Below are 14,335 nucleotides of genomic sequence, written 5' to 3' on the forward strand. Positions count from 1 at the left end.
TAGTAGGATGGTGCATCAAACACAGTACTTACTACTCTTCTGTTTTTCTCATGGCTGAAGATTTTTTTGTTTTTTGGGGTTTTTTTTTTTAATTATTTTTTCTTTCTGTTTTTAGGCCAACCCTTCCTTTTGCTTGTTGTCCTTTTAATTAAGATTCTTTTTGATTTGTAAGAGAGTGAAATTGATTGTTTGTGGAAGTTATTTCCTTATGAAGGTAGATGTAAGCTATTCTGAATCTGTTTTCTGACATGGTTATTCAGCCCAGCAGTCCCCTTGTGTACTGGTTCATTTAACATAACCAATTATCTTTTGATTACAAATAGCTATGTTAGTACTAACCTTGTAAATATATGTCTAGTGCTAAAAGACTACCGAAATGTGGTATTTTAACTCTAAATCTTTAGGAAGGAAAAGTGTGTATTGATTGATTGTGATATTTATTGGGTCATAATGTATTTAAATTTTCTTTAATGCATATGTTAGCGATTGTTTACCGTGATAAAGTGCATGGAGGTCTCTGCAAGGAGTTCTGCATGGAAAGAATTACCTCATGTCACTGGTCACTCCTCAATTAAAAGTTCCATTAGCAGATGATTCCTGCTTCTGGTTTGTGTACTGATTGCATTTTATTGCCTCTAAATCAGGTTCCTAGACAGGGAATAAATAAACAGAGTGTGCGGTAATGGTATCCTGATCTTTTTTCATGGTTGGAAACACCTACATCCATTTAAATCAATTAAGTTTGGAATATTTACTGAAATTCTTTATTGGATTTGAACTCTTTTTGAAAGTGACTATTTTCACTGCTGTTATAATACAGATTTATCTTAGAAGCCCATCCAGAGGTTAGCAGCGAGTGTTCCAATTGTTCTGAAGATTGAAACTTAAATAAGGAGATGTCTACCTTTTATCTTCTGCTCTTATTAAATTATGTTTAAATTTGAGTCAAGAAAATCTATTAAGCATTTACAGGAACTTCGGTAGGGAATGATTAACTCTCAGTTATCTGCTACCTATAACCCTTCTCTATCCCAAATGATATTGATTGCAGTTTATGTTGTATATGCGGCCTAAGTTACAGAGGTAACTGTTCCTGTAAAAAATAGTCTGAAAGTACCTAGTTGCTGAATGATGATTTTCTGCTACTACCAAAATTCCTGAAACGCTCCATTTTGGTAATAAAACTTCATGTAATAAAATTGCGTTCTAAATTCTTAGAATAAAATCACTTGAGTGACGTGACACTCTTAAATTGAAAATGAACTCAAGGTTGTTAAAACTGTTACGCTCCAGCAGTGCCTGGAAATGCATCCTTGCTTTTAAATGGTCATGTGTTCATGACTCAGTCGTGAGTTCACTTTATGCTCACCAGATTCCTGTAATCAGTTTTGGGTCTGTACGCTGAGCAGAGCAAAGCTGGCAGGCAAGCCCCTCTTGTTACCCAAGGTGTTCCGAGTTGCTGTGGATGGGTCTTGTTGACTTTCCAATTCCCAGTGAGTGGGAAATCAAAAGTAATATGAGTTGCACATGGCTTGAGTTGTTTCTGAAAGTAATATTTTAGAAGCTGGGAATACTGACACTGCTGCAGGAGGTGTGAACAAAGCTCTCTCATAGGCATCTTGCTGTAGGAATGTGAAGTCCTTTTTAGAAAACAGTACTTGAATAATAAGCATGCTGTGTATTTTTGCAGTCATATAGAGAAGTTACTGTACTGCGCTATCCATTACTAATGTGATACAAATCATTCTGTTGTGGAGCTCAGAGAACTGAGAAAGTGACTTGGAGCTACCAAACAGCAGACATGCTGTACTGCGGCATGCATTTAATAGAAGTAATTTTATTTTCCTGTTTTGCCGTATCAGTTTGATTTTGCCAACTTTAAAGGATATTATGAGTCTATCTTGAAGAAATTATTTTACCTTAAAATTACTAAACAGTAACTTTAAAAGTGCTTCAAAAACATGGGCATATGTCAATTTTAACGGATCTTATATTATTAGTTTTATCTTTATCGTTGGGGTAGAAAAGCATTTGCTGGTCGCAACGTATTTTTGACTGGTGAAATATATATAGAATATAAATAATGCAGTAGAAGGAAGTTGTAATGGTTTTGCCATTCTTCTACCATTTTAATTAATGGTTCTGTACAGCTTTGAAGATCTATTGCACTCTGTAAGTGCTAAGTATTATTTAATAGTAACTGTTTAAAATGACTGAAATACAAGGGGTTGAGGTCTCGAGGGCTGATTAGGGAAGTAACTGAATTGAAGCCCCATCATTTACTGCTTCGGCCCATAAGCCCTGCATCTTTCTAGGGGTATGACTGTAGCATTGTTTAGGTTTTAGTATGCAATTCTGGGCTGTGAAAGATTAATATAGGGTAGGAAGAGTGATTAATTAGTTTTACCAAGAAAGAGTTTAGTCGAAATAATAAAAGAGAAAATTAATTGTAGACCTGAAACTATAAGTAAAAGCAGTAAAGCTGCTTCCCAGTCAGGTAGGTTTAGTTGGCTCACCTATGAAGTTGTTTACACAACTGGAGCTTCATTCAGCATGTTGTGCTGTCCTGTGCCCTCTCCTGTGCGATGCTGATGTGTCTGTTTGTTTGTAGGAGGTGACTTGCCTGTTCCAAACTTTGTCCAGTTTTAAAACAAGCTGGTAGGTGTACCTGAACAGGTACCTTGTGGGACCTGTAGTGCCTGAATAGTGTTCTGGTAGATGCCACAGTCCTGCTCAGATACGGTTCTTGTTATGTTGAAAGCAAGGAAGAGCCCTCCTCACCCTGAGAACTGCATGCTGTGTATTTCTACCTGCCTTACTAGATGCTGCCTGTGGCTGACATGCATTTGAGCTGCTGACATGCCTATGTTTTGAAAGTTGTTTGCCTGAGCTGTGCCCTGTTCCTGATATCACAGATACTTAAAAATACACTGAATGCATTTGTTAATTATCTCAATGTAATACCCTCATATTTTTTCAGTTTAGACTACCAGATTGTCATCTGTGTTGCTGAAATGAGTAAAGGGTTTCATAAGTAGTCAATATTGCAGTCAATTTTAATTGAACCAGACTGTGTACAAATGCTTTACTGTAGCTGTAACCAGCTAATCATGTTAAAAAGAGAAACTTCAGTCTTCAGACCGCGTGCTTTGTATGTGAAGTCAACTTAATGACCACAGCAGGCTTTTTTATTTTGTTGTTGGTTTTTTTTTTTAATCACCTGATGTGTTCTACAAACATTCATGCGTGCAGGAGAAGGAAAATGTCTGAAGTTCCTTTAACTGAAAGCTGCTTCTATAATCTAACCTGGATAAGTTTAAAATAGTGCTGGGAAATCCAGGTTGGCCCTGTCAGCCAAGAGGCTCTTAGAACTGTTTGAGCAGGAAGGGACCTTAAAAGGCAATCTGGTCCAACTCCCTGCAGTGAGCAGAAATGCCTACAGCTCCATTAGGTGCTCAGAGCCCCGTCCCTGACCTTGAATGTGTCACCTAGGAGTGCTGCATTGCTTGTGCAGCTGCTCCTGATGCAAACAGAATCTGAGGATGGTCTGGGTTGGCTGGGCCTTCATGTTGAAGCTCATCCATCCCCTCAACTGGTTACCTCTGTAAGAGGTGGTCGTGCTTCCCCACCTGTAGATGTTCCTGTTGCAGACAGCCAGTTCAGAGAGCTGGATGGGCAGGAAACAGCTGAAAACTGGTTAACAGCTCCCAAGACAGTTTGTTAAGAGATTAAGTAGGAGTGGATCTCTCCCCTTACATCTGTCGTGCTGGCTGCACCTTACAGGATGGAGTTCATGACAGTATTTACCAGCTTTTTAGTGACCTTTTTTTCTTCAGCTTTATTAGGACAGGTTGACTTTTATACTAATTAAAACATTACTCTTTGTCTTGTTTCCAAAAATAATTTGCTTCTAACTTTGCAATTACTTAGCTAAAAGGAGTGGTAGTGATTAAAGTTATTTTCAAGTTGCAAAATTCAGTTTATTTAAAAATGCTTTATATAGTTTTTAGATGAAGTTATAAATGTTCACTTTGGAATTACCTGAAGATTAATAGCGATGCATTTCAAAAGCATTATTTTTTTATTGATTCTTAATGTAGTAAATTACTGAAGTTATTTGGCAGCAAACAGAAATAGCCAGTGATGTTGTTCACATTTATTTTCCTGATAGCGTCACGATTTGCATTAATTGCATTGCAGCTGCACTCACTTATATTAAAAAGCTTCTAGTATAATTAATCCTTTTTATTTCAAATCATTTTGGCACAATTTCTAGCAATAAACACTCATAAAAGACAGACACTTGAAAAATAACATACAAGTTTCTTCAATATACCTATTGCTGGCTTTTTCCTGACACGGAATTATTGATAGGCTTCTAGGACCAAGTGTGGCGAGTGCTGAGACTTCAGACCAGTTTGAAAAATGCTAAGTGGATTATTTTGCATAAAAAATAGACAGGTTTTGAATTTGTGTAATTAACCTGTGTTTAGAAAATACCTTGATTTATGTCTACATTTGTATTTCAGTTGCATACATTATGGAAATTTAATTTATAATCCATTTAGCTGATGTGATCATAGTTTTTAGTGCTATCATTTATTAGTCCTTGTATATTAAATGCTCTGAAGGCTTAAACCTGCCTTGTGTAAAAAATTGCACCTCTGCATTTACATTTTATGAGTCATAGATGGAATCCCATTTTAAATCTGGGTAGCTTTGATATATTTAAAGAATTACAATAGCTTTATTGTTACTAATGCAGGAACAGCAAACACTGACCTTATACATTGCAAATTAATGATTTATCCCTCTAGTTTGCTTTTAAAGTCAACTATACAAATGAGGATTTCGACTTTACACCTTGAATAAATCATATAGCTCTAAATATAATGCACCCTTTGGCTTTGAACTCGTTATTATCAATTCTTTCTGCAAGGTCTAACTCACCTCATAGAATTGTTCGTTCAAAAGTTTAAGGAATTGAGTACATTTTTTTTGAAGTCTTTGGAATATCATTTAGTGATCACAGCTACACTTATTCTTTCTTTTCCTTTATGTTCATTGTGCTGTCCTGATTTATGTGTTTACTAAGCTTGCAGAAGGCTACAGAGGAATTAAGTAATGCCAAAACATAGCTTTTGCAAAGAGCAAACAGCGGTGCTGTGTTGATGATGCCTTTCCTGATCAGCCTGGCCGTGATAGTAATGATAGTATAAAAATATGAGGTGTAGTGTGGCAAATAAGTTGGACAATAGGAAAAGCCATAAGTAGGCAGTGTATTTCAGGGTTTTTTTTTTTTCTTTGAAAGGGAAGGTCTTCTATGTTTGTCTTACTTGTGTGAGCTTTCTCTACATGTTGTCATGCTTGCTTTTCCTAGCTATAAAGTTTCCATCTCTCTTTTTTTGAAGAGTTTCTCTCAATGTCTTGTCCATTTTCAGTAATCCTTGAGGAAGTTTTAACTTTACATTAAAAATAGACATTTTCCCTTTGGCAAATACTGCAAGTTCAGCTCAGACTCATTTCTGATTCAGTAGTCATTTGGCAGTGTGTAGGAAGCGTCAGGTGTAGGAAGAATAGGACATACAGTACAGGTGTGTTGAGTTCTCCACTTAAACATAAGCAGCAGTAAACAGGAGTGCCATCATTCATCCAGATACGCAGCAATGAATCTGTATAAGCTTTTTTTTTTTTTTCTTTTAGAAGCATAGCTTTTCTTTCAAAAAAATCTGTACAACTTATGTTCTTCCTGTTTGCTTTAATACTTTGGACACGAAGATCAGTGGTAAATAAGTGGTGACCTTGCGTTTTGAGTCATCACATCATTAATTTGTAAAATTTTGGAGCTTTCTATTTCACAAAGATGCTCAAATTTCAAAACAAAAAAAAAGTTGAACTTTTTAAATTAATGCAATATCTGTGCTATTGCCATGCTAGAAGATCCTGTTCAGGCACCAAATTACTGAGCTGAGAAATAGACAACAGCATTTGTAATTCTTGCATGTATCACAGTGAAATGTAAAATGCTTTTAATTGCTTTGCTTTTCAGGCTCTTTATGAAAATATGCTGGTGGAGCTGCCCTTTGCTAGTTTTTTCCTCTCCAAATTACTGGGGACAAGTGCCGATGTTGACATTCATCATTTAGCTTCATTGGATCCAGAAATGTACAAAAACTTGCTTTTTCTCAAGAGCTATGAAGGAGATGTAGAAGAACTCGGACTAAACTTCACTGTAGTAAACAATGACCTCGGGGAAGCACAGGTAAAGAGTGGCTTTGGGTTGGTTGGTTTTTATTTTTCTCTTTACTGTATGGCTGATGAAATCTGAATATCTCTACTAATTTATTTTTATTTTGAAAGTGGTAAGGAATAACTGCTACAGATGCTGTCTGTTGTGAAGCATCTGTAGGATTCTGCCTCAGTGTTTGAAGTAGTAAATAACTAACTTTGTACTTTGGAACTGTACTTTTGACGATGATAGGAAGGGTCTGGGAGTTTAAATAATAAATGATAGTGATGATTTTCCAACAGACGTGGAAAGTGCTATCGTCTGACATAACTTCTTGAATGAAATAGTGTTTCTTTGATTCCACTTCAGACGATTGCAGAAGTTAGGTGATAAGTAGACTACAGAAGAACTGTTTGGTTTTGGAATTGGAGTTAGAAACTGGTGCTTTTAAATAAGTGAGCTCTTGTGAGAGAAGTGTTGTTTCAGCTGATGAGGAGAGGGCCTGAGATGAAACCTTAAGTTTTAGAGAAAAACATTCTCATTTTTCTGAGGGACTGAGCCACCAGTGAGTCAGAGGAGTGGGATTCACTGCTTCTGAAAGTGATTATTTAGGTCCATAAGTTTGAGTTTGTAGTGCAGTTGTGCTATGCAGCTTGACTGTGGCTTATTTACTCTGTTGTGAAGGCTAATGATCACTTGTGCTCACAGTAGAAAGCAAACGTCAGCAGTGCTTGAAAAGCATGCTGACGTGTGGTAATACAGTTAATCTCCTTTGTCACGTTCCCTCTTTGACTATTGAGAATTTAAAACTGTGTGCTTGTGGCCTGTTTTCAATGCTCTTTAATAAATATTTGGGTCAAATAGCAGACCTGACATCATTATGATGTGCAGCAGTATCCTGATTCAGGCCTTATTTCTTGTGGAGGAAATAAAAACTCTCAAAGTGAGGATCCAGTTCTCTTTGGGTTGCCTGCTGGCTGAGGAAGACTTGGCCTGGGCGTGCATGCACAAAAGCAGTAGTACTGCTGAGATGCAGTACCAAAGCTTTGCAATTGTGATGTCAGGTTCTTTTATTGCTGTTTAAATCATAGCCAGATTGCTGTCCAGGACTTGTCTTAACAGCATCGGGCTTAGACTTGGTCTTTACTTTCCTGTTACCAATTTCCCATCATTTAGGAAGCTCTTAAAATGTGGATTGTATTGCAGTTTTAAAATAATAGCCTCAGATTTTGGGTTCCTGGATCATAACGGAGGGTGACTGTAAGTGCCTGATTATACTGAATTCATTTCTGTGCTATAGGCGCATCTGGTTATTGGGTTGCAAAGCATACAAGATGACAGTTTCTAGAGTAAGCTAGGACTTTCTTGTTGGGAGGGGAGGTCTGTTACTGTGTGTATTCTGTGTGATTTCATTTATGCAATCCAATTTTGCCTCTAATTATAAATTAAAAGTTGCTAGTACCTTCTGTGAAGGTGGTAATTTCCGTACTATGTATGTCCACTACATACATCCTCAAAAACTCAGCCATACCAGCAAGTTAGAACCAACCTCAACAAGTAGGGTAGAAGGACACCAAAAAGTGAAGTAGCTCAGAAATAACACACAAGGAGATCCAGGACAGACGTGATGCCAGCAGCACCTACTGCTACAAAACTGGTAATGTGTGTACTTGCCTTCATTACTTGGCATAACCTTAAAAGAAAGGTTAAATGTAATAGTGAGCTTTTGAGTAACTAAATGAAACATAGGTTAAATGAAGTACTCTGGTGCTTTATTGCTGTTTATACTTGGAGAGAGAACACTATACTCTTGAAGTATTAACTGTCTTTTAATGAGACTGTATTTTACTGTAGTTCAATACAACTAATTGGTTCTTTTCAATATCTACTCTGTTTTAATGCAACAAGTTGCTTCTTCTATTTCATTTCATTATTATAATAAACCTCGTGGATAAATACTCTGTCTGGTATTTGACTTGTAACCGTTGCATACTAATTGATTGTGTCAAGGTAAGGCTAATTCACTTTGGGAAAAGAGCTTAATTTGCACTCCTTATGTTCAACGTACATTATCTCCAGTTTTCATCTAAACAACCACTTTAGTGACTAATGAATTAGTGCTCAATAAATGCATCATAAATCTATCATTGTAAATAGCCATCCTTGTGACAGTGTCCATCCAGCAATTGTGGCACAAAAACATTATCTGCAATGAAAGACGCATTCAGAAGGGGCTCTATTGCCTGTCAGTGGTAGAAGATAGAAATTCTATTATCAGAGTATTGATTCCAATCCCGTAATGTGCTTTTAGATCCCATTAAACTATTGTCAAAGTGCATTCACCAGAAGTTGAAAAAGGTACTTAATAATTTGCACATTAGACCTGTTAATTAGGGGAGCTCTGCCATCAACCTTACCTTCCAACACTAGCTAGCTTTAATTTTTGATGAAGAACCATCTAATGTAGTGATACCAGCCTAGTTTTCAGCTGCTAGATCAGCTGTATAAAATGGCAGCAAGTAAAAAGTCTCAAAAGAACTATGGGACAGCAGTGTCTGTGAAGTCCAGAGTGTAGAAATTGATGTCAGGACGCGGTTGGCTTTTTAAAGCAGATGTGAATGCTATTTTTGTTACTGGAAGTATTTTGACAAGTGAAAGTAGAGTTCTTTGCCTTTAAATTTCCATGAGAGATGATTTTGAAGTCTTAAAAATAACCGTGGAAGTTTCTTCTGTGGTGGCTTCGTTATGAGGATACAGTGGGTTGGAGAGATGATACTGGAAGTCTTTTGAGAAGCAGAATGTTTAGATTGCGGTTGATCAGGCAGATTTATAATCCTTACAGCAGTTGCATTCTTAGACATTCAAATGCAGTCTCCTACCTGGGACTCCTGCCTGAACATCTGGAAGGCAGATGATAGGGGAAGAAAGAAGACCTTTATCTACATGTTTTCAGAATGGGGAAAATCTTTAGTGATGGTGTGAAAGGAAAAAAAAAAAAAAAAAAAAGTGATTGGAAGCCAAGAGAAAAGAATATTTTCACCTGTACTAAAAACAGGCTTGTAAGAGTTCTTGACTTTATTTGAAAGAATGAATGCTTTTTGAAGTTACATAGGTTACTTGTCTTAAGTACTCAGATACAAAGAAAGGTTCTTCATACTTCAGAATGCCTAGGTGATATGTCCCTTGTTCTTTCATGAAGTATTTCACTCCCTAAGTATTCCCTTCTTCTTCACCTTGAGCCTGGGAAACCAGTCATCACATCTGTGCAAGAGTTGCTTTTGTTTGCTGTTAGGGTGGCCACTGATTGCCCCTAAAGACATTGCAAAGCAGCTTTGTGTGGTAGGTAATTATCAGTGAGCCAGAAGACAAATCTCCTGAATTCATTCTGCCTGATTAGTGTTTTCTACTGTTTCTCTTTGTGTGTATGTGTATGTATTTCTGTTTTATTCTGTGTTCAAAGTAGAAGATGTAAGTCAAAATCTTGTCCGAACTGTTCACTTGAAATGCAGCCGTACAAAAAGTGTGTGTGCATTCATTGTTTTTACAAACTGTAATGGTCATTCTCTAACTAGGAACACAAATGTAAGCTGGGAGCAGTTTCTAGGAGCATATTGCTGTAACATAATTGGATCTATAACCTTTAAAGTTTTAAGTGCTAATGTGACGTGTATGCAGCAGTAATTGAAGGTGTCTGTAACTTTGAGTCAGAGGCCAAATGCAGCACTTCTATTCACATTTCTAAAAAGGTAAAGTAAAATTAGAAGTAAACCATCTTTTCTAGCAGATTTTTAAAAATATGACATTTTTCTATCCCATGTTAACATTTCCTTTGTTTTGAAGACATATTCTGTGAGTTTGGAATAAAATTCAGTGTTGTATGGTAATGTCTGAATTATCCGAACACTTACCTAAATAATGTGTATAATTCTATTACTTTTTAAAATGCATTATTTCGATAATGAACAAAATTAAAGTGGAATATATACTTTTTAATGTAGATCCACACAATAGAAAATAAGGTGATGGCACAAGGATTTGCATTTTGGGAAGCTTCTCTTCCATCCTGTACCTGTGTGTTAATGCTGTGCACCATCTAGTGGCAGAAATTGCATGGATAAAAATGAAATGCAAGCTGATAAAACTTTAAGACACACTAGCTTGTGTTGTGATCTTTCTGAATAGGAAATCTGTAACTGTCATTCTTGACTTCAAAATTGAATAGGAAAATAGCTTTTATTAAACCTGAATGCATTTTTCGTTTAATGCACTGTCAGGATAGCGCTATTAGAACACAAGCATATGCTTGGATTTGTCTGTGTTCTCCTCTATCTGTTAACCTGCAAGGGAAGTTGGAACTTTTAGTTCTCCAGCTGCTGGGATGAATCCGAAAACAACGGCCAATAGTTCCCTTTTGTTACTTTAGAAAGAAAGTCAATTCAGGAATCTTTTTACGTGAATGATTGTATGGAAGTGAAATGATGACTGTTTGTTATTGTTGGCTTATGTAACCTTAAGTTTGATGAGTTAGGAGATACAAGTATGCTTTATGTGGCCAAATTCAATATGTACTTCAGAGAGATGAATTGTACTTGATGAAATAATGATAAAAGAACAGGTGGCATTGTAGTTCTGAAATACAAGTGGATCTTGTTGAAGGAAACTCACTCAAAAGGGAGCAAAGCAAAGTGTTGATTGCCAGGACATAACACTGTGAGAGAAACTCACACCTTTGTATTGCTCCTTCATCCTGTAGGGAACAGGGCTTAAACCCAGTTGGTACTACCCACACGCAGAGGTGATGTGGGTTACTGGTGAGGTGATTTACTGTAGGCTTAACAAAATCACAGTTGAAGGATTAAGGTGGAAAGGAAGATAGTTTTAGCACCTGTTGCAATTCAGGTTGTTGTGGCTTATTAAGGAAAGTGCTGAATTCTCCATCACATCAAGTCTCTACACCAGGATTGCCTCTCTCTCAAAAATGTGCTTAAACTCATCAGTGGATTTCTGAAGCAAAAGACAGGAATCTCTGAATAGAATTCTGTGGCCTGTGTTATCTAGGAGGTCATATTCACAGATCTTAATGTTCTGTTTTGGCCTTTAAAGAAATGAATCAGTATAAGTGTGAATGCTTGGGGGAGCTGTGTTTTCCTTAGTGCTAAAGAGCTCGTGTTGGGTAGTGTGTTGCAAAAGAAAAACTATTCCTGTGTTTAATTCTCTATACTTTAAAGAAAGGATTATTATCCCAGACTGAAAAGCACTGTCGTAAAAAATAAATAAATCCCTGTCTCTGAAGGATGGAAAACCAAGCATTTTTGTGAAGGGTTTTGAAGGTGAATGTATTCCAGCTTTTCAGTTATTCTTTTAGTACTATAACAGTCTGTTTAGATTGGGCTGCTGTTTAGCAAAATTATCCTCATGTAATGAGGAGTAGAATACGTAAAAATCATTGGCACTTTGATAACAATTACTGCTTATGTCTAAAAGCAATTACAATATGTTTGTTTTGCTTTGTTTTTCTCCATTACTTTTTTTCCATGCTAAGGTGTCTGTGTGTACATGAAAGATAAAAGCTGTGTTTCTCAGCAGAACCAGAAGTTTTAGGGTTGATTTGTTTTTGTGCAAATTACTGAACATAAATAACTTGTCTTTTCAACAGTAGGAATTGCAAATGCTTACCATCCTGTAAATTAGAACCCTAATTTTGGCTTAGCAGACACTGCTTTTGCCATAATGTGATGCTGCAGCATTCACTATCACCAACAGTTAACCAGAAAAGCACAACCCATCAAGTAGAGCTTTCCTGATTCAGACAGAAGGAAGCTGCCTTGTATGAGCATGGTGCTTATTTGGGGCACCCAGCTTCAGTGAAGCTGATGGTTGGCAGTTGCATGAAGCTGCGTTTGCTGCTTCATTCCTAGGTCTGAAGGCTCAAAGCCACACACATTGCTCTCATGAGTAAGCAGAAACAACTTCTTTTGTAACTTGGATTTTTGAGGTGAATATTCTGGAATATATTCTAGTAGATCTTCAAAACACAGATCACGTATCAGAATGCCTTGCTGTTCAGTTTTCCAGCTACATGGAATTAAAGTTTATCAAGATGGTGAAGTTTACATCACATCATCAAGATGATGTGTTTACAGGTGGTTGAGCTGAAGCCGGGTGGAAAAGACATTCCTGTGACCAGCGCTAACCGCATCGCGTACATCCACCTGGTGGCAGACTACAGGCTGAACAAACAGATCCGACAGCACTGCCTGGCTTTCCGTCAGGGATTGGCCAACGTTGTGAATCTGGAATGGCTACGAATGTTTGATCAACAGGAAATACAGGTACTCCTGCTTTAAACTGCAGCAAATGTGTTTGAAACTGCAGATGTTGATTTTTTTTGCATCTAATACAATTGTCTGGTTTCCTTCATTGTTAGGTTTTGATCTCTGGTGCCCAGGTTCCTATTAGTTTGGATGACCTTAAATCTTTCACAAATTATTCAGGTGTGTATGTTTTACTTAAGGTAATAAAAATAAAAAAAATTAAAATCTGTTATGACTGATAAGGCATCAATTTGCTTCTTATGCTATTTTTTTTTAAATAAGGACGTATGGTCTGATTTAATCAATGCTGTGAGACAGATGTTCAGTTTATTTTTTGTATGCTTACATTTGAGTAATTATAAAGAAGTAGATGATGTGTAATTCCTTTTCTAAATGAGTGTTAGTCAGAGATTGTGTCCGGTTGTCTGGAATATAAGTCTGCAAATGACTTGGTCATTTATTTCTCAGCCCAAAGAGAGAATTCATAATTTTGCTTGTGAAAAAAATATAAGGTGTCTTCATTCTTCTCTGAATTTACCATCAGTATAACTAAAACTGTTTGTTTTCTTAGTAGTTAAGAAGCTGAAAGAGAGAGTAGCCATGGATATTCAATGAATGAGACAGTAGAAATGCAGTGATCAAAGATATCTTTAAATGACAGGGTTAGCATTGTAAACCTTGTGGTGTTAAGATTTTCTGCAATGTTTTCAAAATTGTTGGTAGGTTTTCTGAAGAGTTTATTTCTTGGATAAAACTGTTTTATCTATAAATCATTTAAATCTCTTTATAGGTGGCTATGCAGCAGACCATCCTGTAATAAAAACATTCTGGAGAGTTGTAGAAAGGTTCACTGATGAGGAGAAACGCAAACTACTCAAGTTTGTAACAAGCTGCTCTCGGCCACCTCTCCTGGGGTTTAAGGTATACGTCATCCTGACTTCTTAGCCAGTTTCTCTGAGCATTAGAACTTTCAATACAAGCGTTTCTGTAGATGTGCTGGGCAGCACTGGGCAGGAGTTAAGCCAATTACTTGTGTGGTGCTTGCCATTTGAGTTATCCTATGATTTGTTCACATGGGTTATCTAAGTCTTTTGTTAACATGGCTTTACCAACAAATATATATATATTTGTGTGTGTGTATATATATATATTTGTATATTACACGCATACGTGTATAAACTTCCACTTTTCTTAAAGTTAATGTACGTTAAGATAGAACAGTTCAGTTTGAAGGGACCTTCAAGAGTGATTGAGTCCAACAGCTTCCCCTCCCTCAGAAGCTGTAGGGAGCATTGAGGTCACCTCTCAGCTTTCTTCCCTCCAGACTAGACAAACTAGGCTAGGGAATGTCTTGACATTCATAGCTTACACACATCACAACCTAGATTTGCATCATTGAAAAATTTGGAACTCTCACTGCCAGACTCCGAATAACATTTGCTAAGGCTAATTAAAGTATAATAAGTTTAATAAATGTGATTGTTACAGGCAAAAAAAAAAATCATTAAAGCATGGTTGAAAATTGCTAAGTTCAAATCAGGTCACATAATAAATTGATGATACTTCTCAGTTCCAAACTATTGCAGTTTACTGCTGTGCAGTATTTAATTATGCAAAAAATGGCACCCTTGGCGTGACATTTCAATTTAGAACTTCATTTTTCCATTCTTAAAGCTAAAATAGAGGAATTCAATTAGCATTTTGAAAGGAACAGTAAAAATGCAGTATTTTAGCCATGAAATACTTTTTTTAAGGCCTCCATTTGAACAATAATTTAGCTTAGAATCTCATT

At 36.7% G+C, this 14,335-nt stretch overlaps 1 protein-coding gene across 1 annotated transcript in view; it reads left to right on the forward strand.

The window, feature by feature from the left end:
- UBE3C (ubiquitin protein ligase E3C) overlaps nucleotides 1-14,335 on the forward strand; it is a 66,358-nt gene that overhangs the window by 47,308 nt on the left and 4,715 nt on the right. The window contains exons 19-22 of the mRNA XM_048951016.1: nucleotides 6,050-6,262; nucleotides 12,373-12,561; nucleotides 12,657-12,723; nucleotides 13,334-13,464. Of these exons, the coding sequence (XP_048806973.1) occupies nucleotides 6,050-6,262; nucleotides 12,373-12,561; nucleotides 12,657-12,723; nucleotides 13,334-13,464 (600 nt within the window). The remainder of the gene's footprint in view (nucleotides 1-6,049; nucleotides 6,263-12,372; nucleotides 12,562-12,656; nucleotides 12,724-13,333; nucleotides 13,465-14,335) is intronic.

The sequence above is a fragment of the Lagopus muta genome, chromosome 7 (genome assembly GCF_023343835.1).
Source record: "Lagopus muta isolate bLagMut1 chromosome 7, bLagMut1 primary, whole genome shotgun sequence".
Taxonomy (NCBI): domain Eukaryota; kingdom Metazoa; phylum Chordata; class Aves; order Galliformes; family Phasianidae; genus Lagopus; species Lagopus muta.